The 23,405-nt window shown below is 41.7% G+C and overlaps 1 protein-coding gene across 1 annotated transcript; it reads right to left on the reverse strand.

Moving 5' to 3' along the window:
* Positions 1 to 4,246: 4,246 nt before the first annotated feature.
* Positions 4,247 to 21,733, reverse strand: GCSAM (germinal center associated signaling and motility). The gene is made up of 6 exons (XM_052648584.1): positions 21,705 to 21,733; positions 16,542 to 16,610; positions 13,666 to 13,710; positions 12,653 to 12,699; positions 5,460 to 5,488; positions 4,247 to 4,564 (listed from the first exon to the last, which is right to left on the reverse strand). Exons 1-6 carry the CDS (start codon positions 21,731 to 21,733, stop codon positions 4,247 to 4,249), a joined length of 537 nt encoding a protein of 178 aa, XP_052504544.1.
* Positions 21,734 to 23,405: the final 1,672 nt, after the last annotated feature.

The raw sequence follows: 23,405 nt of genomic DNA on the forward strand, positions 1-23,405 counted from the left end.
GGACCAGCCCAGAATCCCACAGTTGTGGGGAGCAAAGTCCAGCCGAGAGGGAAACGCATGACCAATGGCCTCCCAACCGGTGGGCACCCCAGGGTCATGCAGGCTACAGGGTCAGTCTTGGCTATGTTCTGGAAATTCATCAAGAGCACAGGAAGTAGGGAAGGAGATGGGTTGAGAGGTGGGTTATCAGACTGAGCAAGGCTCTCTGGGGTGATCATGACCACTCAACGCTTTACCAGGTGCCTCTGTTAAGCAAGTGGTGCTTACACAGATGCAGTTAACAGTTGACAGGTCCAAGGCACACTCAGATCAAGCGGCTTGCAGCTAGCTTTCTGAACTCAGGAAGGTGACTTGGAAAAGAACAGAATCAAATAACTGTAAACAGGATCTCCTTTTCCTCTGAAGGCTCCTGTGGAACCTTGGGGCCTCAACTTTCCTGTTCTACCTACACCCTTCCATTCCTTCCATAGTTGAAGCCTCTGTCACCCAAGGTTGTCTTAAAAGCATTAGCATTTGAATTTATTTGTTGTCAACGGTAGATTTTCTTGACCTATCTTTGTTCTTCTCTTGCACTTCTCTTGTGTTCTAACGTAAGACTTTAGTCACAGACTAAGAGATTATTTATAGCTACTAGTATGAGCATAAAGCAGAAACCACAAAGCCTGCAGATACTGCATATGTCTCTGTGAACTTTGGCTATGTGTAGTTTTAAGATCAGCATGGGGGAGGGGAGTTTTCTGATTGTATGTGTGACTTAAGGGAGCATTTTAAATTCTCAGGCTCAGTTACTTATCAAGAACAGAAATTCTTTAATTTAGGGATTGCATCCCCAAATGAAATTGTATACAAATTTGTGTATGTGTGTGTGTGTGTGTGTGTGTGTGTGTGTGTGTGTGTTTGCAGGTACATTTTCTGTAAAAAGAGTACGCTGCTTTCATTAGAAATCCTGAAATCTATGGAAAACAGATCAGCATTAAATACAGCCATAGTAGGTATTTCAAAGACTCTCTTGCTCAAAAATAGTTCCCTTTCATAATTCCTTTAAATTTCATTATAAGACCGTTTTCTTTGATTAAGCATTATACTTAATATGTTCCCCAAATAAAATGTATTTGGGACAGATAATACTTTTACAGGGTAAGACTCAAACAACTATAACTTATTATGTTGTAACTACAAATACTTACTAATCAACTTCCACAGTGGTCCAATATCTAAGTGAAAAATCCCTGTGTAAACCCCAGTAATTATATGTCTGCCTCGAAGCAAGACTGCCAAATGGCCCTGAATCACCAGACACATCAGTGCAAATTTTTCTCTATACATGATAAAGATTTTTATATCCTTTTGCTTGTTGACAAAATTTGTTCATAATCTGTGGTAGATGATGTACATACATTGAATGAAATCCTCCTGCTCATGGGTGATGGAGCTGAGCTTCTTACATGCTCAAGTTCACAGATTGAGGAAGAGATGAAACTAGGACTCAAATCATTAATCATCTGACTCTAACATACGCACTCTTTGCCCTAAACCACGTTACATCTTGTACTATATTCTCCATGACCGTGCATGCCTCCTTTTGAAATTGAGTGTATCTCGGCCAAGGGTCAAAGTTAGGATTCCACGCGGAAGAATTTTGCAGAAACTAGGAAGTTAGCAGAAGACACGATATTAAGCTGTGATTGGCTTAGCTCAAGACCATGGACTGACTGAGGCCTCATCAAACCTGTGTTGATATGTCCAACCTCAAGTCCCTAGACTTATCCCAACAGGGCACTTAGCACATTTTAAATAGCAACACTGTTTAACTTTGGTTCACTGGGGAGCAAAAAGGTGATTAAACTCATAATGCATCTACTACTTGTCTCAACAAGCTTCTTACTATTTTAACATCCCCCCAAATTAGGACAATGGTTATGGGTTAAATAAAACAGGAAGTTGAGAGCACAGGTGTGCATATAGAAATAGTCTAATTTGCTGATTGTTCTTGCTTTCACCCTAAATTGTGGTTTAATATTTCCATGCCATTTTATTAGCACCAACTCTTATGGTTACACCAAGACCCAAAACACATTTTTGTTTAGTTTATCTATATGATTAAGAAAAGTGTCCGCAAACTTTTTTTTTTTCTCTGAAAAGGGCCCCCAAATAAATATTTTTGGCTTTGAAGGACCTGCAGTGTGAATTACAACATTTCAGCTCCCCAGAGGTTGAGAAGCCACAGCGAGTATGTAGATAAATGAGCAGGCTGTGGGCTGCCAAGCTTTTATTTATCAAGATAGTGAGTTAGCCAGATTTGGCCTGTGGGCCATAGTATGCTGACCCTGTTTTAAGGGCTGGGCATAGTTCTAGAAACTAAAAGAAAGAAGGGGAAATAAATAATTGAGGCAGAGGGAGATGTGCTCATTAGAGCAGGTGTGTGTGTGTGTGTGAGGTTTTCCCAGTGTGACACTTTATTCATAGTTTATACATAATGTAGTATATAACACACATGCAATGTAGTGGAGCCCTTCTGTGGAGTATATTGGAAGAGCACCAAAGTGCAAGCCAGGAAATCAGGCTCCAGGTAAAGCTCTGCCTCTCACAGTGTTGCAGTGAGCTAGTTTATCCTTTCCGGGCCAAAAAAAGATCGTGGAATGAAAGGATCTCCAATGAACTTTCTAGTCTGTCTTTCTCTGATGCTATGGTTTTTCCTATACAAAGAAATGCAAAGTTAAAAAATATGGATTAAAGTATATATAAAAATCTGGCCTGGAACGTAACCAGGGTCAATGAGTCAAAGACACTCTGCAAAGGACACTACTTATTATTATTTTTTTAATAGACATTTATTTTTATTGGAGTACAATTGCTTTGCAATGTTGTATCCATTTCTGCTGGACAACGTGAATCAGCTATATGCATACATATATCCCTTTCCTCTTGAGCCTCCTCCCCCCTGCCATCCCACCCTCTAGGTCATCACAGAGCATCAAGCTGAGCTCCCTGCACTATACAGCAGGGCCCCGCAAGCTGTCTGTTTTACACATGGTAGTGTATATATGTCATTATTACTCTCCCATTCATTCCAGTCTCTCCTTCCCGTCCCCCACGGCAAAGGACACTGCTTCGAGGCATGGAGTGAGAGGAATGCCACAGGCACTTACTTGGAAGGTTATGAGCGAGGAGTTGTGTGCACAAACATATGTGGAATGAGGTTGCCCCTTTGGGTAACCTCGGGGCGCTTAATATGATGGGTGAAGCTCCCCTGTGACTTCAGAGCACAATCACATGGACATTTTGTAGGAAGAAGCTGAACAAAGGAGCCGGGGACCAGGAAGTCCCTACCACTACTGAGTAGAATGGCCTATATCCCAAGCCATGTAGAACCAAAGATGGTCACTTCCTTCTCAAAGAGTAAGTATTCGGGATAGTTGGGTGATATTTGGATGTTGGACATCATGGAGGATTTAGGAGGCTTTGAGGTTTGCAAACCACTTTCTACAGGGACCTCCTGTTATGTGTGTGTTGGGAGTGGGGGAGATAAGCTGAAAGTGCTCTGTCCTCCAGACCTGCTTCAACCAAAGTTCCCCACTCACGCGTTTATTTGCTGGTATTAATTGCTGGAAACAGTGACAGACTTTATTTTCTTGGGCTCCGAAATCACTGCAGAGGGTGACTGGAGCCATGAAATTAAAACACACTTGCTCCTTGGAAGAAAAGCTATGACAAACCTAGACAGCATATTAAAAAGCAGAGACATTACTTTGCCAACAAAGATCCATATAGTCAAAGCTATGGTTTTTCCAGTATTCATGCGTGGATATAAGAGTTGGACTATAAAGAAGGCTGAGTGCCGAGGAACTGATGCCTTTGAATTGTGTTGGAGAAGACTCTTGGGAGTCCCTTGGACTGCAAGGAGATCAAATCAGTCAATCCTACAGGAAATCAATCCTGAATATTCACTGGAGGGACTGATTCTGAGGCTGAAGCTCCAATACTTTGGCCACCTGATACAAAGATCCCGACTCATTAGAACAGACCCTGATGCTGGGGAAGATTGAAGGCAGGAGGAGAAGGAGACGACAGAGGATGAGATGGTTGGATGGCATCACTGACTCAGTGGACAAGAGTTTGGGCAAGCTCCGGGACACGGTGAGGAACAGGGAACCCTGGCATGCTTCAGTCCATGGAGTCGCCAAGAGTCGAACACAACCGAGTGACTGAGAAACAGCCCAAGTTAAGTGCTGGTCCAGTCGCTTCATTAGAAATGAGAAAACTGAGCCTGAGAAGGGGGCACAAGTGGATGTGGCTGTTTCAGGGAGTGAGGGAAGATTTTGTCGGGCATGAGAAGTTCGTACTCGTCCTCTGGGGAGGGTGGGTGCTTAGGGGTGGAGGGCACACGAAGGAGTGAGTACTCAGTCCCGGTTCCTCCTGGCGATGCTCTGGGCCTCTCAGCCTTGAGGGAAACGTTCTCATAAGATTCCTCAGCAGAGAGTCCTGACGGCCTTTTCCCGAGGACGCTGTGATCGATGAGGGTGTAGCACAGATCCTCCGAGGAGCCGTGGTCACCATTGTCTTGCTGGGTAAAGGAGAGCCAGCATTAAGACTTGGCCTCTTGTCATTCTCCTTCTACTTCATCTCAACACAGGCTCAGCCTCGGGCAAAGTCTGTCCTCCATGACCACTTTCCCTGCACCTCTTGTTTATTTTTCCTAAATGGCAGCCCCACCCCAACCACTAGCCCAAGCTGCCAGACTTCCCATGCTACTCAGGGAATTCAGCCTACTCAGGCATGTCCTCTCTTCCCCATGTCCCAGAGTGACCTCCCTATACAATTCCCAAAGTCTCAAGACCATGAGTGCATCCATCCTTGTATAAGAGAACAATCTAAAGACAGCTTAAAACGCTTGGGTTATGATATTTAACCACCCACTCTAGAGATATTTGCATGATTAAAGGAGAATGCACTCAAGAGAAGGTCTCCTTCAGTGAAATCTCAGGAGATAAGCAGCAAGACAGCAAGGGACAGGAGCAGGAGCGTGGATTTGGAAGCAAGACTTGTTTTTGATCCATGCTCCTGCCATCTTGTCAGCTGTCTGGCTTTGAGGGAATATCACTTAACCCTTCCATAAAATGGGTAGGAAAATAACAGTACCAATCTCATGTAACTGTCACATCTCATGTGACAGTTACATGAGATGATGCATGTGAAGCATTCAGCCCACATAAACTGGCATAAACTGCCTGGCATAAACTAAATGCTCAATAAATACAAGTTCCTTTCAATGAATTGTGCAACAGAAGTGGCCATAGCTTCTGCTGCCAGACTCTGCATATGTCCCTGGACTCATAAGCACTGGCATCTAAAGGATTCAGTATTAAGGTCATAAGGGTCTTGGAGGTCTTTTCCTGCTAACTGAAGTGCCTGCATTTCTACTATCATCTCAGAAAAAGTCTCAGAGCTGTTTGCATTACCTGGATGGGAGCAGATGATGTTTCTTCATCTGGAGAAAGAAAATACACTTAATGAATTTCAGGTCATGGGGAGATTTCTGGGAGGGGAGAAGAGGGACACTGAAAGATAAGCAACCAGAAAACCAAGGTAGAGCTAGGGTAGCCCTTCTTGGGCTATCCTGATCTTCAACACATCCCTGGGGAGCAACAGGGTCATCTAAACAAGAAACAGTCAAACTGTGCTGAGAGGCTAAGTGGAAGGAAAGACGTTCAGTGGGTCTTGGACAGGAAATCACACGTCCCTCCCTTTCTCACTCCTTTCCTTACCCAAAATTCATTGCGTGCCTGGTGGTGGTGATTAGTCACTCAGTCGAGTCTGACTCTTGTGACCCTATAGACTGTAGCCTGCCAGGCTTCCCTGTCCATGGAATTTCCCAGGCAAGAATATAGGAGTAGGTTGCCATTTCCTTCTCCAGGGGATCTTCCCAACCCATGGATTGAACCTGGGTCTCCTGCACTGCAGGTAGTCTCCTGCATTGTAGGCAGATTCTTTACCAACTGAGCCACCAGGGCATGCCTACTGTGTACCAAGAATTAGGGAGAAAAAGAAGAATCAGAGTCAGATCCTGTCCTCAAGTTGCTCATAGGCTAGCATAGGAGGCAGACAAGGACCTAAGAGAGACCCACAAGGCAGAGGAAGGCTATTTCTGCTATAGGTGACAGGGGATGATGGCGGAGTAGAAGGTGGTGCTCAAAAATAGTTCTACAGAAAAGGAAACTCTCAAACCGAACCATTTTTGAGACCGGTGACAGAAACAAACAAAAGCAGGCCGATTGCTAAAAAGTCAATGTACTTAAAACCAGCAGGTTCTGGCCACTCAGCAAAGAGGGAAATACACCAGCTCAATAGGCAAACAAGAGCATTCAATGGAAGCCTCATGACATCACTACCCTGGAGATAGGTGTGCCTATTTTAAAAAATGAGGATTGTTGAAGGAACTTCTGAAAAAAACACGCATACTAACATTCACATTTTAGGGATCCCTGAAGGAGAAGAGTGAGAGAAAGAGGCAGAAAATATATTTAAAGAAATAATAGCTGAAAACTTCCTTAATCTGGGGAGGGAAACAGGCATCCAGTGCAGGAAGCAACAAGATGAACCCAAACTGATCCAAACCAAGACATATCATAATTAAAATGGCAAAGTTAAAGAGAGAGTTTTAAGGCAGCTAGAAAAAACAGGAAGTCACATCAAGGGAGCTCCTATAAGACTATCAGCTGGTTTTTTAGCAGAAACTTTCCAGGGGAGTGGCATGATATATTTTAACTGCTGAAAAGAAAAACCTTACAACCCAAGAAAACTCTACCTAGCAAGGTTATTATTCAGAATTGAAGGAAAGGTAAAATTTCCCAGACAAGCAAAAAGTAAAGGAGTTTATCACCACTAGATTGACATTATAGGCAATATTAAAGGATCTTCTTTAAGCAGAGAAGAAAAGATTATAACTTAAGAGTATATACAAAAGAAAATATCTCATTGGTAAAGGCAAATATATAGCAAAGCCATTGTATCAGCAACTTAAAAAGCTAGTATGAAGCTTAAAAGACCAAAGTAGTAAAATCAACTACAGTAAGAGATTAGGGATACACAGAATAAAAATGTAACATATGATGACAAAAACATAAACGTAGGTGCGGAGTGGTAAAAATATAGTGCTTTTAGAATGCATTCAAACTTAAGGGACTATCAGCTTAAAACTAACTGGAGAGATGGATACATTCCTAGAAACATCTAATCTTCCAAGACTGGTTCAGAAAGAAATAGAAAATATGAACAGAGAAATTAATAGTAAAGAAATTGAATCAGTAATAAAAGAAAATAACTCCCAACAAACAGAAGCCTATGACCAGATGGCCTCACAAGTGAATTTTATCAAACATTTAAAGAAGAGTTAATACCTAGCCTTCTCAAACTAGTCCAAAGTATTGAAGATGAAGGAATGTTTCCACATGCATTTTACAAGGTCTGCATTACCCTGATCCATAAACCAGACAAAGATACCACAGGAAAAAAGAGATAGGCCAATTTCCTTGATGAATATAGATATAAAAATCCTCAACAAAATATTAAGAAACTAAATTTAGTAATACATTAAAAAGATCATATACCATGGTCAAGTGGAATTTATTCCAAGGATGCAAGGATAATTCAATATATGCAAATCAGTGTGATATACCACATGAACAAAATGAAAGATAAAAGTCATATGATCACCTCAACAGTTACAAACAAAGCATTTGACAAAATTTAACATCCATTTATGATAAAAAAAAACTCTCAGTAAACTGAATATAGAAGGAACATACCTCAGTATAATAATGGCCATACATGTCAAGCCCAGAGCTAACATCATGCTCAGTGATGAGAAGCTGAAGTCTTTTCCCTTAAGATCAGAAACAATACAAGTATCCCCAACACTCACCACTTTTATTCAACATAATACTGGAAGTTTAGCCCCAGCAACCAGAAAAGAAAAACAGATAAAGGGCATGCAAATTAGAAGGGGAAAAAGAAAAACTATCACTCTTTGCAGATGATATAATATTATATATAGAAAACCCTAAAGATTCCACCAAAAAACTGTTAGAACTAACAGATAAATTCATTAAGTTGCAAGGATACAAAATTAGCACACAGAAATCTGTTGCATTTCTATACATTAATAGCAAACTATCCGAAATTGAGAAAAAAATCCTAGTTACAATTGTAACAAGAAGAATAAAATACCTAGGAATAAATCTAACCCAGGATGTAAAAGATTTGTATTCTGAAAGCTATAAGATATGGATAAAAGAAATTAAAGATGACACATAAAAAATGGAAAGATATACTGTTCTCATGAATTAGAAGAACTAATACTGTTTTTCACAGAACTAGAATAAATGATCCTAAAGTTTGTATGAAACCACAAAAGGTGCAGAATAGCCAAGTCTTGAGGAAGAAAAACAAAGCTGGCGGTATCATGGTCAGTGATTTCAAACTAGACTATATTGCTATGCTATGTTACTGCTAGTTTCCTAGTGGCTCAGTAGTAAAGAATCCCTCTGTCATGCAGGAGACCACCTGCAATGCAGGAGATGTGGTTTTGATCCCTGGGTTGTGAAGATCCCTTGGAGAAGGCAATGACAACCAACTCCAGAATTCTTACCTCGGAGGTCCTATGGACAGAGGAGCCTGGCAGGCTACAGTCCATGGGGTCCCAAGAGTTGGACAGTACCTAGCACTGAAACCAGTACCAACATGCTATTGATATAGTAGTATTATGGTACTAAGATTAATATGATACTATCATTCTGGCTATTATTAAAAAGACAACAAATAACACTTGTCAAGGATGTGGAGACATGGGAATCTTTTTGCACTGTTGGTGGGAATGTAAACTGCTGCAGCGTCTATGGAAAACAGTATGAAGTGAAGAAGTGAAGTCGCTCAGTCGTGTCCAACTCTTTGCGACCCCATGGACTGTATAGCCTACCAGGCTCCTCTGTCCATGGGATTTTCCAGGCAAGAATACTGGAGTGGGTTGCCATTTCCTTCTCCAGGAGATCTTCCTGACCCAGGGATTGAACCCGCGTCTCCTGCATTGTAGGCAGACACTTTATACGGAGTTTCCTCAAAAAATTAAATATGCAACTGCCATACTATCTAGAAATTCCTCTTCTGAGTACTGATATGAAGAAAACAAAAGTGCTAATTTGAAAAGATATATGCACCTGAGTTCATTGCAGCATTATTTACAAAAGTCAAGATAGGGAAGCAACCTAAGTATTCCTCGATAGCTGAATAGATGAAGATGTGGTATATGTATATGCAAGGAAATATTCAGTTCAGTTCAGTCCAGCCACTCAGTCGTGTTCGACTCTTTGCAACCCCATGAATCACAGCACATGAGGCCTCCCTGTCCATCACCAATTCCCGGAGTTCACTCAAACTCATGTCCATTGAGTTGGTGATGCCATCCAGCCACCTCATCCTCTGTCGTCCCATTCTCCTCCTGCCCCCAATCCCTCCCAGCATCAGGGTCTTTTCCAATGAGTCAACTCTTCACATGAGGTGGCCAAAGTATTGGAGTTTCAGCTTTATCATCATTCCTTCCAAAGAACACCCTGGGCTGATCTCCTTCAGAATGGACTGGTTGGATCTCCTTGCAGTCCAAGGGACTCTCAAGAGTCTTCTCCAACACCACAGTTCAAAAGCATCAATTCTTCGGTGCTCAGCTTTCTTCACAGTCCAATTCTCACATCCATACATGACCACTGGAAAAATCACAGCCTTGACTAGACGGACCTTTGTTGGCAAAGTAATATCTCTGCTTTTCAATATACTATCTAGGTTGGTAGTAACTTTCCTTCCAAGGAGTAAGCATTTTAATTTTATGGCTGCAATCACCATCTGCAAAAATCTCCCCCCAAATGAAGTCTGACACTTTCCACTGTTTCCCCATCTATTTCCCATGAAGTGATGGGACCAGATGCCATGATCTTTGTTTTCTGAATGTTGAGCTTTAAGCCAACTTTTTCACTCTCCTCTTTCACTTTCATCAAGAGGCTTTTTAGTTCCTCTTCACTTTCTGCCATAAGGATCATGTTATCTGCATATTTGAGGTTATTGATATTTCTCCCAGCAATCTTGATTCCAGCTTGTGCTTTTCCAGCCCAGCGTTTCTCATGATGTACTCTGCATATAAGTTAAATAAGCAGGGTGACAATATACAGCCTTGATGTACTCCTTTTCCTATTTGGAACCAGTCTGTTGTTCCATGTCCAGTTCTAACTGTTGCTTCCTGACTTGCATATAGGTTTCTCAAGAGGCAGGTCAGGTGGTCTGAAATCTCTTTCAGAATTTTCCACAGTTTATTGTGATCCACACAGGAGACAGGGATCAAGACCATCCCCATGGAAAAGAAATGCAAGAAAGCAAAATGGCTGTCTGAGGAGGCTTTACAAATAGCTGTGAAAAGAAGAGAAGCCAAAAGCAAAGGAGAAAAGGAAAGATATAAGCATCTGAATGCAGAGTTCCAAAGAACAGCAAGGAGAGATAAGAAAGCCTTTCTCAACGATCAGTGCAAAGAAATAGAGGAAAACAACAGAATGGGAAAGACTAGAGATCTCTTCAAGAAAATTAGAGATACCAAGGGAACATTTCATGCAAAGATGGGCTCGATAAAGGACAGAAATGGTATGGACCTAACAGAAGCAGAAGATATTAAGAAGAGGTGGCAAGAATACACAGAAGAACTGTACAAAAAAGATCTTCACGACCCAGATAATCATGATGATGTGATCACTCATCTAGAGCCAGACATTCTGGAATGTGAAGTCAAGTAAAGCATCACTATGAACAAAGCTAGTGGAGGTGATAGAATTCCAGTTGAGCTATTTCAAATCCTGGAAGATGATGCTGTGAAAGTGCTGCACTCAATATGCCAGCACATTTGGAAAACTGAGCAGTGGCCACAGGTCTGGAAAAGGTCAGTTTTCATTCCAGTTCCAAAGAAAGGCAATGCCCAAAATGCTCAAACTACCACACAATTGTACTCATCTCACACGGTATTAAAGTAATGCTCAAAATTCTCCAAGCCAGGCTTCAACAATATGTGAACCGTGAACTTCCAGATGTTCAAGCTGGTTTTAGAAAAGGCAGAGGAGCCAGAGATCAAATTGCCAACATCCACTGGATCATGGAAAAAGCAAGAGAGTTCCAGGAAAACATCTATTTCTGCTTTATTGACTATGCCAAAGCCTTTGACTGTGTGGATCACAATAAACTGTGGAAGGAAATATTACTCAGCCATAAAAAGAATGGAATTTGGCCATTTGCAACAACATGGATGAATCTAGATGGCATTATGCTGAGTGAAGTCAAAGAGAGAAAAATATCATATGATTTCATTCATATGTAGATCTAGAAGTAAAAGCAAACGAACGAGCACCACAAAACAGAAACAGACTTATAGATACAGAGAAAAAACTGGTGGTTACCAGAGGGAAGGGGGTGGGAGTACGAGCTAGTAGGTAACAGAGCTTAAAAGGTACAAACATCCAAGTATAAATAAGGCATGAGGACATGCTGTGCAGTATAGGGAATGCTGTGAGTAGAACTATAACACTAATAATTCTGTATGGTGACAGACAGAGAGTAACTAGATCATCTTGATGTATAAAAATAAATGTACCCGGAGCAAATACAATGTTGTAAGTCAACAGCTTTAAAAGAATTTTAAAAAAAGTGTCTGTGAGTTTTGGCATTAGAGGTCTTATTTCTACCATTAGAGGTCTATTCCTATTTCTGTTTTGCTTTGATTGTGACTGGGGTTTCCTGACACCCACAGCTCCCCTAGGTGAAGTGGCTAGAGGTGAGAGGGCTGTACTATTTTTTTTACACACCTACAGGGCTCGTTTTTAAAATTCAAGGTGAATGAACCACGCTCTCCTCTTTAAACCCAGGAAGGCAAAAGCAAAACTCGTTTCCTTTTCTTCCTTAGAAACACTGTGGCCTTGTCCTTCCTCCCGCCTGTACTTTGTCCCCCCCTCCCCCCCGCCATCCCCAATCTCCCAGTTAGATGGGGCACTATTCATTCACCACCCTCTCCTTTGAATGCTTTTCTTTCCTTCACTTCAACCCTGCTTCGATCACCACTGGCCCCCTAGGTGGTCTTCCAGCATCCATTTTTGCCATTCTCTACTATTATCTGTTCTCTGAAGAGCAAACTGGGTGATGTCTTTAATGCAAATGTGATCATACTTGGCCCTTGTTTAAAGCCGTTCAGCACCTCCTGTAACTCTCAAGATGAAAAGATCCTAACAAGAAACGTGATCCCAAGGTCCTGCTCCTCCTGCGCGTGCTCTGTGCTGCGCTGGCCTCCTTGCATTTTCTTACAGGTGACTTGTGCCTCCATCTTGGCTTTTATTGTTCCCATTTAACTCCTTCAGCCAACAGACCTCAGGAGATATCGGAAGGCTATGGAGATCAATAAGTCAATTCTTCCCTCAGTGAGCTCCTGGTTCAGCGGAGATAGAGACATGCAATTGGACAAATGGCAGCAAATGTGTATGTATTATACCTGATGTATGCCCAAGGTGCTTTGGGAGCGGAGGGAAGAAGAAAAGCTAAGTCTGTCAAAAGTAAAAATGATGTGAAAGCAATGACTTACTTTGCTTTCGGGAGTCTTGTCTTGCTTCAAAAAGGTGTATTTTCTTCCTGTAAAAGAAAAAGAAAGTAAATTGGTTGTTTTATTATTCAGAAACTCTCAAAGGGAGTTATACTCAACTATAAAAGCTCATGTTTAATTCATTTGTTCAAGTTATAACGCTTTTATAACACCTCCTTCAGCCAGAGAAAAAACAGCATAGGAAAAGAGGAAAACTGGAAACAAGACTGAGTAGAAATCTACTCCTTTGGGTTTCTCTCTCTCCCTCTTTCACCTCCCTTCTCCCTTTTCTGAGGCTGGTATGGAATTGACTTATAAGTAGAGAACTATGGTGATGATGTAGGTTTTTGGAGTTTTCTTTCCTGACAAAATATCAATTTCTGTTATATTAAGGAGCCATTGTTATATACAATCTCAACCTCAGTCTCAATCTGTGATATCCAAACAAACAACCAAGCCAGCAAGCCAACACCTCCCATACGAGCCCTCAGAAAAACACAGTGTAAATATCATGGCAGCCAGTTATCATCTCAGGGGACAGGGCAACATCTGCTCTAAGCAGAATGACCATATGTCCTGGTTTGCACAGACAGTTTAGTTATGTCATTGTCAATCACTTAGTGACCCTTAACTATTTTTAGCCTCCTTTTCATTTGCAGAAGTTTTCTGGTTTGGACAACGAATTCTACATCATCCTGGCTATGCCTTCTCTGTGCCTCTGTCCCAGGAGCTCGCTGGGATGTGCAGTGTGATTAAGGGGCCTTTCTTTACTTCTGTAGCCAGCTTCATCCTTGCTTCTGAGGCTTTCCCATTTGAAGGGTGTGTAACCACCCATATGACTATTGTTCCTGTTTCTCACCAAACTTGAAGTGTGGTTTTCTCTGACTGACTCTCAGATGTTAGTGCCTGCTTCCATGGTGGCCACAGACAGTGGGAAATTCACAGATAACTTACAGCAAACACCACACTGAAACCACACTTACAGAAAAATAACCCCTGAAGAGTTCTCCACTTACCATGGAAGGCAGAAACACGCTTCAGCGATGCGGCAGTCCGAGCATCTAAAATACCCAAGAAATGATCCATGTCACAAATTTAGTTTCTGCAACTTTGTTACAGTGACTCCCGTCCCTCTGTCATTTCTGTGGAAGAACTTTTTTCCCTCCCCAAGAGACTATTTATTCTAGGTGACTTGGACACAGCTATCATGCCTTCATCCTCACATGACACTAACTGGACCTTTGGAAATGTGCCCTTATCAACTCTTAATCAGAGAAGGAACTTGATGGTGTGTTCCTAGCAAAGGCTTGCACATCCCCAGTTCCAGTAATTTATGTGGCCTCTTGTGAGGAAGGGCACACAGTTGTCCCCAGGAAGTCTAAGTAAAAGTGTGTGGACATTTTAGAAATTTCTTCTAGGCACAGATTAGGCAATATTTGCATAGGATCCTGCTCCACTCTGAACTTAGCCTATTTATACTCCTATTTAAATTAATTTAATATTTATATTAATATTTAATATATTTATTAATTTTGAGAATTTATTCTCTTAGGCTCCAAAATCACTGCAGATGGTACCTGCAGCCATGAAATTAAAACACGCTTGCTCCTTGGAAGAAAGCTATGACCAACCTAAACAGCATATTAAAAAGCAAAGACATTACTTTGCTGACAAAGGTCCATCTAGTCAAAGCTATGGTTTTTTTCAGCAGTCATGTTTGGATGTGAGAGTTGAACTTTAAAGAAAGCTGAGCACTGAAGAATTGATGCTTTTGAACTGTGGTGTTGGAGAAGACTCTTGAGAGTTCCTTGGACTGCAAGGAGATCCAACCAGTCCCTTCTAAAGGACATCAGCCCTGAATATTCATTGGAAGGACTGATGCTGAAGCTGAAACTCTAACACTTTGGCCACCTGATGTGAAGAACTGACTCACTGGAAAAGACCCTGATGCTGGGAAAGATTGAAGGCAGGAGGAGAAGGGGACAATAGAGGATGAGATGGCTGGATGGCATCACTGACTTGATGGACATTAGTGTGAGCAAGCTCCGGGAGTTGGTAACGGACAGGGAAGTGTGGCATGCTGCAGTCCGTGGGGTCACAAAGAGTCGGACATGACTGAGTGACTGAACTACTGTACTAATATTTGTCTTCTCATTGGTCTATATCCTACACTAGAACATGAGTGTCACAAGGTCAGGACCATATTTGTCTGTTCATCACGGTACAGATTACCAGCATATGCTACAGTGTCTGGCACATAGTAAATATATTTTCAATAAGTATCTGATAAATGAAGGAGTAGCTAAGAACAGAGCAACAAAAACTGGTTCAGATCACCAGATCTGCCTTACTGACCGCAAGGCAGCTATGTAAGGGCTTCCCTGTGGCTTAGTGGTAAAGAATCCACCTGCCAGTGCAGGTGACTGGGGTTCAGTCCCTGGATTGGGAAGATCCCCTGGTGAAGGAAATGACAACTCACTTCAGTATTCTTGCCTAGAAGGCAAAAATATATTGCACTAAGTGTAAGGGTCAAATAAAATTAATTATGGACAAAAGATATTTTTAAACTGGTTACTTTCCCTAGTCAACTTTTCTGCAATGTATTTTTGCATTTCAGTTTGGAGTTTTGGTCTAGGGTAGGTTCAGACAACCTCCTCTGAAACCAGATGAATCTCCACAATGTGGGCCGGTGGTGGTTTAGTCACTAAGTCGTGTCCAACTCTATGGACTATAGCCTGCCAGGCTCCTCTGTCCATGGAATTCCCCAGGCAAGAATACTGTGTGGGTTGCTATTTCCTTCTCCAGGGGCTCTTCCCAAGCCAGGGATCAAACCTGGTTCTCCTGCATTGCAGGTGAATTCTTTACCAAATGAGCCCTGTGCGAAGTCCTACAATGTGAGCTACGTGCTAGCAATTCTAGGACACAAAGCTTACCAAGCCCCTGAGGTCTGCCCAGTCTCTCCCTCCTTATAATGCCCATGGCCCTACTTGTCTGTTTCATCATTTGGACTGATTATTTTAGCATATGTCCAGTGATACACCAAATATATGAGCCTTTGTTTGTACTGAAGAAAAACATCCTTTTGTGGGGGAGGGTGCCTATGTAGGCTTTGACTGTGCAGTGGCTTTTTCAAAAGCTTCTCCTGAAACCATGGGAAAAGTACAGATAACTCTTCAAGCCACTGAACAACTAGCTCTACCACACTTTGGGATTCTTGGATTCAGGGACACTCATTTCATATTTTAGTGATTCCTTGATACTCAAAAGTCCTGGTCAGGGGACTTCCCTAGAGGTCCAGTGGCTAAGACTCTGTGACCCCAACACAGGGGGCCCGGGTTCAATCTTTGATCAGGGAACCAGATCCCACATGCCACAAGTAACAGTTTGCATACCGCAACTGACTTGATGAAGCCAAATAAATAAATAAAATTAAGGGGGAAAAAAGGCCTGATCAGAAGGGACTGATGAGGAAGACTGCATTTAAGAGCATCACGGTAATCACAAGTGTCTCTCTCCACAAAACTTTCAACACTTGTAGCCCTGTGGGGAATGTGGTTACCTCAGAAATAGAAACTCGGAGCTTAAAGTGAAATGGCCAGAATGGGGCTGGAGAAGAAAGGGACATGAGATTAACAGATAAAGAGACAACAGGAAATACGGGTCTTCTTTCCGGTCCTATGGGCTGGACTCGGTTCCCAGCAAAATGGCACATCTCCTGTCCAGAGGCTCAGAGTGTTTTTGTCTTTTGTCGTGACTTTGCATTTGCTATTGTTACAACTGCTGTTGGGTTGAAGCAAGGTCTTCCATTCTGGGGTGTGTGCAGCCCAGGACCTAACAGACTTCATTCCTCACAGGTAAAGCCTGGGAGAATTGCTGTTGGATTTGGTCTCACCTGGATATTCTCAGTTTGGGGCTTTGACTTCTCAGATTCCAGGGTGTCTCTTGAGTGTTCTGCTGCCTCCTAAAACTCAGCATATCAAGAATGAGTTGTCTGCTCTCCAGGCTTCCCACTTCACTTGATAATTTTTCCAGCTTCCCTCACTTCTGCTATTTGTGGATGAAGCCCCAGCATTGCCTCGGCTTTCTCTTATTGCTCTTCCATTTGTTAATATGCCCTGCTAAAGCACACACCCCAATCTGACCTTGACTCGACCTCCTCTCCATTGCCACTGCAACAGCCCTCCCAGTTTTCTCCAATAATTGCTGTACACAACCAGGCCCCAATCATTTGTTCCCAAACATCCAGGCATCCTTATGACCATGAGAATGTCAGTGCACAGAGAGGCCTGTCTGCTCAGCTCAGTTTCAGGGATTGCACTTAGGAACTGAGAAGGACCCAGGCCTCACGTACACTGCAGTTTTCACAGAAAGTACCAAGGCAGAGAGCACATGATAAATGGGAAGGAAAAAATGAAATAAAGAAAAGAAATTGACTCAAGGTTTGGGTTGGGTTTCTGTGTAACTGTCCTTTGATTTGTGGGAAGTGTGGGGTATAGAGAAAAAGAAACTAGACATTAAACACAATTTACTATGTGCTTACTGTATATATATATATATACTTCCCTGATGGCTCAGATGGTTAAGTGTCTGTCTACAGTGTGGGAGACCCGGGTGCAATCCCTGGGTCGGGAAGAGCCCCTTGAGAAGGAAATGGCAATCCACTCCAGTACTATTGCTTGGAAAATCCCATGAACAGAGGAGACTGGTAGGCTACAGTCCATGGGGTCACAAAGAGTCGGACACGACTGAGTGACTTCACTTTCACTTTACTATATATATAAGCACACGAACTATAAATGCTACTTGTTTTTATATATACATTACTTACTATGCATACTACTTATTAAGTGTAAGTAACATATACATTTTCTATGTTATATTTCATTTAATCCCAGAATAAATCCATGAGGTAGACATTATGAGTCTATGTCTTGTGCGTGAAGAAACTGAGATGAAAAAGCTTATGCAACTTGTCTGAGGACAGATAAGTGAGAGTAAGTGGGAAAACTGAGTTTGCTTCTAGCAGAATCGTCCTCTGAGACTCAGCTCCTTTCATGAAGGGAATTGGTGCCATTCTGCCTGATGAGGGGGAATTTTTGTAACAGTTTTGATCTCGAGAGAAAAGGTGGAGTGTGCTGATTGGATGATAACCAGGTGGTAAGGGTGAAGTTGAAAATCAGATCCAAGTAAATATAAGACTTTTGACTATATTAAGGAAGATATTTTCAATCAGTATAGAAATGAAGATTTTGGGCCAACTGAGTAATTATGTGGAAAAATATGTATTTCTATCTGACATCATATAATAAGTGTATGATGCTAAAATGTAAGGCAATAAAACCATGAAAATCATACTGTGGATCTGTCTTATCTTGGGATGAGGAAATAATTTTAAGCATAAATTGGTAGAAAGTGAAAAGCTTTCTTGCCGGGGTCCAGCCCTGGTGGATCCAGGGAATTCGAAGGGGAGACGGAGTAGGCTAGGAAAAACTTATTTATTTGGAAATATAAAAGAAATTAAGAAGAAATAGTATAGTAGGAAAATTTAGTGGAGAAAAGAGGCTGAAAAACTTGGTTTACGGGGAAAGCCAATAAAACTTCAGGACAAGAAGTTTGCACCATCTATGTTAGGCCACTGGCGCTCGTTTGAATAGCAGAGGGTGCCCTGCCTTGGGCTCCCTCTCTCACAGGACTTAAAAGCCGGGGCAAGTTAGTAGATGTGGCGAGCCTCCCTGCTCCAGATGGAAATTCAGCCAGAGAAGCAGAGGGAGGGAGAGGGAGAAAGAGAGAGAGACATGGGAGAAACCAGATTTCCAAGAAACTAGTTCGAGAGACTAGTCCGAGAAACTGGTCCATCCTTTATTGTTCAGAAAGCTTTTTATACTTTTTGATTGTACATAGAGATCAATGGGTAATACAAAATTATGCAGTGTCAGCAGCCCTGACTCTTATCGAGACCAGGCTTTTTCTCTGCATACTTAGTTGTATACACAAGTCTTAGGTGATTTACATCATCTTCCAGCCAGAAGGCCAATTAACATTTTACGGCCCTTTTCTGATAAGGGTTTGTCAACCAGAAGACTTATTTGTTTTAGAATGTTGTTCTTTCCAAAATCTGGTGCCACTCTCAGAAAGCACTAAATTAAGTTAAATTCTTACATAGCAAGGATACAACAATTTATAACAAGTAAAAGGAGTACAGTGATTTATAACAAAGAGAAAAGTAATTAAAAGTCTAATGTTGCTAACATCAAAATTACTATATTCCTATTTCTGCATCCCGATTACATTGATTAATATCCTCCCAGGTGCCTAAAAGATAAAGAATATGGAGGCTTGGCAGCAGTCATTGAGTCAACAGTGAAAACTCATCACCAATATAATTTTTAGCTCTTTAGAAAAGGCTCTGTATCTTTAAGATGCTTTAAGCTTTGTGCTTCTCGCGGTTGGGGGGGCTGTAAGCAATTCACAAGTTGTAAAAAGTCCAGAGGAACCTGTCAGGCAAGTTAGAGAGCCATCAGAGGGGTTTGAGCTGAAACATTCCTTTCATATGTAGGAGACTGAAGCCCTGAATTAACTTTTTTCCAGAGAATGTCAGAAGAGTGGAAAGCAGAGTACGATAGAGCAGGCAGGCTCTGGTTTTGGGGGTAGATGTTCAGGAAAACTCAGGGGGAACCCCTGAAGCCAGAGCACGCCTTTGCATTTTGTTGGGCTTCCTTCCTCGTGACCTTTGTCACAGGCGGGATTCCTCACACAGGCTCCCAGACACTTTCTAGATTTAATGCAATTATGTTTCAGTATATAAGAATAACAAAAATTCTGTATGACACAAGACACATGGACTGGAAAAATAACTTTTTTGTAATATTTATGAAAAGTGCTAATTTCTTCAAGTAAAAATATCTTTTACAATCAGTAAAAGAAAGTAGACCAAAATCCAAAACAAAAATTGGCAAAAGGTGTATTAGCCCTTCATAGATGAAGAAATACAAATCTCTGGTAAATGAAGACAGTAAAATAAAGATAACACTTCTAATGGTATAAATAGTTCTGTGAGTTTCCAGTTTACTTTTTTGTTTATATTTTATTTATCCTCCAATTTCTTTTACAACAAACATGTATTAATGTCACAATCCTTCACCCTCTTACCAAAGTTCTAAAAAACAAAATTACAGATGTAACATCAATCTTAACTTTCTGTCCATCATATCTGTATTTTGTTTTATTTTTCTTTTTAAGACATTTATTTAGGTTTCCAAGCATTCGTTCAGCATTTATTCAGTGCCTATTCTATGTCAGAAACAATGTTAGAAAACACAAATTCAAAGATGAATAAGAAACAGTCTCTACTTTTGAGGACCTCACATCTAGACATAAAAATAGGGATTTATAATCTGATAGAAGAACGCAAGAATTTCAGATTGACAAAGGGTTGGGAGTATCCGGAAAGAAGTCCTAGACAACACTGACCCTCATGGAGGGCCAGAAAACATTCCATGGCTTTGCTAAGACTCCTTTTGTCAGGTAGCTTTTTGGATCCTATGTTCAAGATCTCAGTAGCATGAACTGAGCTCTGGGACACCAAACATAATCCTGTAAAAACCACCCTCCACCTCCCCAGCTAACTGATTCTCACCATCTCACTTTGTACCAGAGGGACTTCTTTATTTAGAGTGATACTAATTTTTACAGTAAAAGAAAAAGAAAGAAAGTGAAGTCGCTCAGTAATGTCCGACTCTTTGCGACCCCATGGACTGTAGCCTACAAAGTTCCTCCATCCATGGAATTTTCCAGGCAAGAGTACTGGAGTAGGTTGCTGTTTCCTTTTCCAAGGGATCTTCCCAACCCAGGGATCGAACTCGGGTCTCCAGCATTGCAAGCAGACAATTTTACCATCTGAGCCACCAAGGAAGCCATTTTTACAGTGACTGCTGTTAATGAAGGTGATGGTCAAACTAACTAGTATCTCTTAATTATTGAACCTGACTATGTACCATGAGTTTGAGCAAGCTCTGGGAGTTGGTAATGGACAGAGAAACTTGACATACTGCAGTCCATAGGGTCGCAAAAAGTCGGACACGACTGAGCGACTGAACTAAACTGAACTGAAGTACCACGTACCATGCTAGCATCACACACACTAGAATCCTCTGAATAAGTATTGTGCTACTAATTCCATTTAAAATAATGAAACTAAGGTTTAGAAACGTTAAGCCAAGTTCCCTACCAATTTCAATGTCCTCTGCTTACCCATTGCAAGGATTGTATACCAGCCAAGGTCTTATGCTATCAGAAAGCTTGCTGTTTCAAGCTTTGAACTGAAGAGAAGTGAAAGTCGCTCAGTCGTGTCTGACTCTGCAACCCCATGGACTGTAGCCTGCCAGACTCCTCTGTCCATGACATTCTCCAGGCAAGAATACTGGAGTGGGTATCTGTTCCCTTTTCCAGGAGATCTTTTCAGCCCAGAGATCAAACCCAGGTGTCCTGAATTGCAGGCAGAGTCTTTACTATCTGAACCACCAGGGAGGCCCAAGAATACTGGTGTGGGTGGTCAGGTCTCCGGCACTGCAGGCAAATTCTTTACCATTTGAACCGCTAGAGAAGCCCAAGAATACTGGAGTGGGTAGCTATCCCTTCTCCAGAGAATTTTCCTGACCCAGGAATCAAGCTGAGGTCTCCTTCATTGCAGGCAGATTCTTTACCAGCCGAGCTACCAGGGTGGTGGTGTTTTTATGCTGTTTGTGGGGCATTAAGAGCTCAAAAGAGTATCCCTTTCCTGCCCCAGAAAGTTGCTCCATTTCTTAGAGTAGCCTGCACAGAACTTCCTTGATAAAGTCCTGCCTTTCAGCTGTCCTGCACTGGGTGGTTACTTTGATTCTGGGAAGAAGGCCAACCGATAAGGATCTGAACATGATCCCTGGCATGTAGTAGGCACCTCATTCTTGTCAATCCCTTACCTGGTTGCCTTCTCCCAAAGAGCAAACCCCTTTTTCTCTTTCTGGCCATGTTGCCCCAACCCATCTCTCCTGCTCCCCCTTAGGGAGTCTGGACTCACCTGTCTTCCCTTGGCAGCAAGTTCCCCATCCTCTCAGTCCTCTTGGCGCCCTCCCCTCGGCAGGCTGCTCCTGACTTAGAGACGGCCTGCGTTGCTCTGGCCACCAGGGCAGAGGGAGCTGAGGGGAGTGTATCCTCTGAGGAGGGGAGGAGGAACCCCCCGAGGGAGGAGATTCAGAAGTGCACACAGGCACAGCTTCCTAAAATGTCAGAGGCTGAATGAACCCGGTTATTGCTTTTAACTAGAAGCCGTTAGTCAGTGAGGGTTTTGAAAGAATGGGGAAGCCCCGTCTGCAATTGTAAACAGGTCATAGGGGCTTTTCACTTCAGACGTCTAAACTTATTAAACCACTTTGTAGTAGTCCTGGAAACATCAGAAGGGGAACTTTGTTTTAAAACAAAAAAGCTTAAAAATCAAGGCATAGACCAGTAGAAAAATATTAGCAAAACATACATCTGATAAAAAGATTTTTATCCAAAGCTTGCAAAGAACTCTCAAGACTCACTAGGAATAGAACAAACATCAAATAAGATGGGCAAAGTATTTGAAAAGATTTTCATCAAAGAAAATATACAGATGGCAAACAAATTCATGAAAAGATGTTGAACATCATAGTCATTGTGGGTGTAATGATTTAAACCAAAACCACAAAGCAATACTTTTGCACACCTATTAGAGAGGCTAACATTTGAAAATGAAAGCAAAAACTGATAATACTAAGTGCTGACAAGGAAAGCAGAACATCTGGAAGTCTCACGTATTGCTGATAGGAATGCAAGATGTTTCAGCCTCTTTGGAAAACAGTGTGGCATAGCCTTACCATACAACCTAGCTCCTAGGCATTAACCCAAATGAAATAAGAAATCAAGAACTCTAAGAACTTGTATGCATATGTTTATACCTTCTTTACTCATAATCGCCAAATAAAACCAAACCCTGGAAATAACCCAAATAATCTCAAGTAGCAAATGTCTAAACAAAACATGTCACATTCACACAATGGGCTTTGGCCCAGTAATAAAAAGGAATGGGCTACTAATATTACACTTTTTATAATGTATATTCAAAGGAGGAGAAGGGGACAACAGAGGATGAGATTGTTTGATGATATCACTGACTTAGTGGACTTGAGTTTGAATAAACTCTGGGAGATAGTGAAGGATAGGGAAGCCTGACATGCTGCAGTCCGTGGGATCACAGAGAGTCAGACATGACTTAGGGACTGAACGACAGCAACTAATATATACAACAACATGGACGAATCTCAAATGAATGAGTGGAAGAATCCAGTCTTAAAGCCTATGTTTTGTGACATTCAAGATGAGGCAAAACTGTAGGGACAGATAACACACCAGTGGTGGCCAGGAAAAGGAATAGGAGAAGGTTTGAACTTCTAGGAACAGGGAATTTGTTGTTGTTGTTGTTGTTGTTCTGTATCTTGTGGTGGTGGAGGCATGATTGTATGCATTTCTCATGATTCGCAGGGCTGTATACCCCAAAGTGTGCATTTTACTATATGTAATAATTATATCTCAACAGACAGAGATTTAAAAAATGAAAGACGTTAACTTGGGGACAGGGATTATGGATTTTTAAGGTTATTCTTATAGTTGGTGGTTGGTTCCAGTTTGGTCGCTTATCTGTTCCTTCACTCCTTCAGCAGTTATATATTGAGTGCCTACTGTATGTTGATCACTGTGG

Source organism: Budorcas taxicolor, chromosome 1 (assembly GCF_023091745.1).
Source record: "Budorcas taxicolor isolate Tak-1 chromosome 1, Takin1.1, whole genome shotgun sequence".
Classification (NCBI taxonomy): Eukaryota; Metazoa; Chordata; class Mammalia; order Artiodactyla; family Bovidae; genus Budorcas; species Budorcas taxicolor.

Excerpts from the sequence above, each read along its gene's own strand:
- GCSAM (XM_052648584.1), bottom strand. The coding sequence starts at position 21,733 with ATGGGGAACTTGCTGCCAAGGGAAGACAG. Across the intron at positions 16,611-21,704 it reads TTGCTGCCAAGGGAAGACAG|GAGGCAGCAGAACACTCAAG; the intron begins GTGAGTCCAGAC and ends GCTGAGTTTTAG. Across the intron at positions 13,711-16,541 it reads CCCAAACTGAGAATATCCAG|ATGCTCGGACTGCCGCATCG; the intron begins GTGAGACCAAAT and ends TGGGTATTTTAG.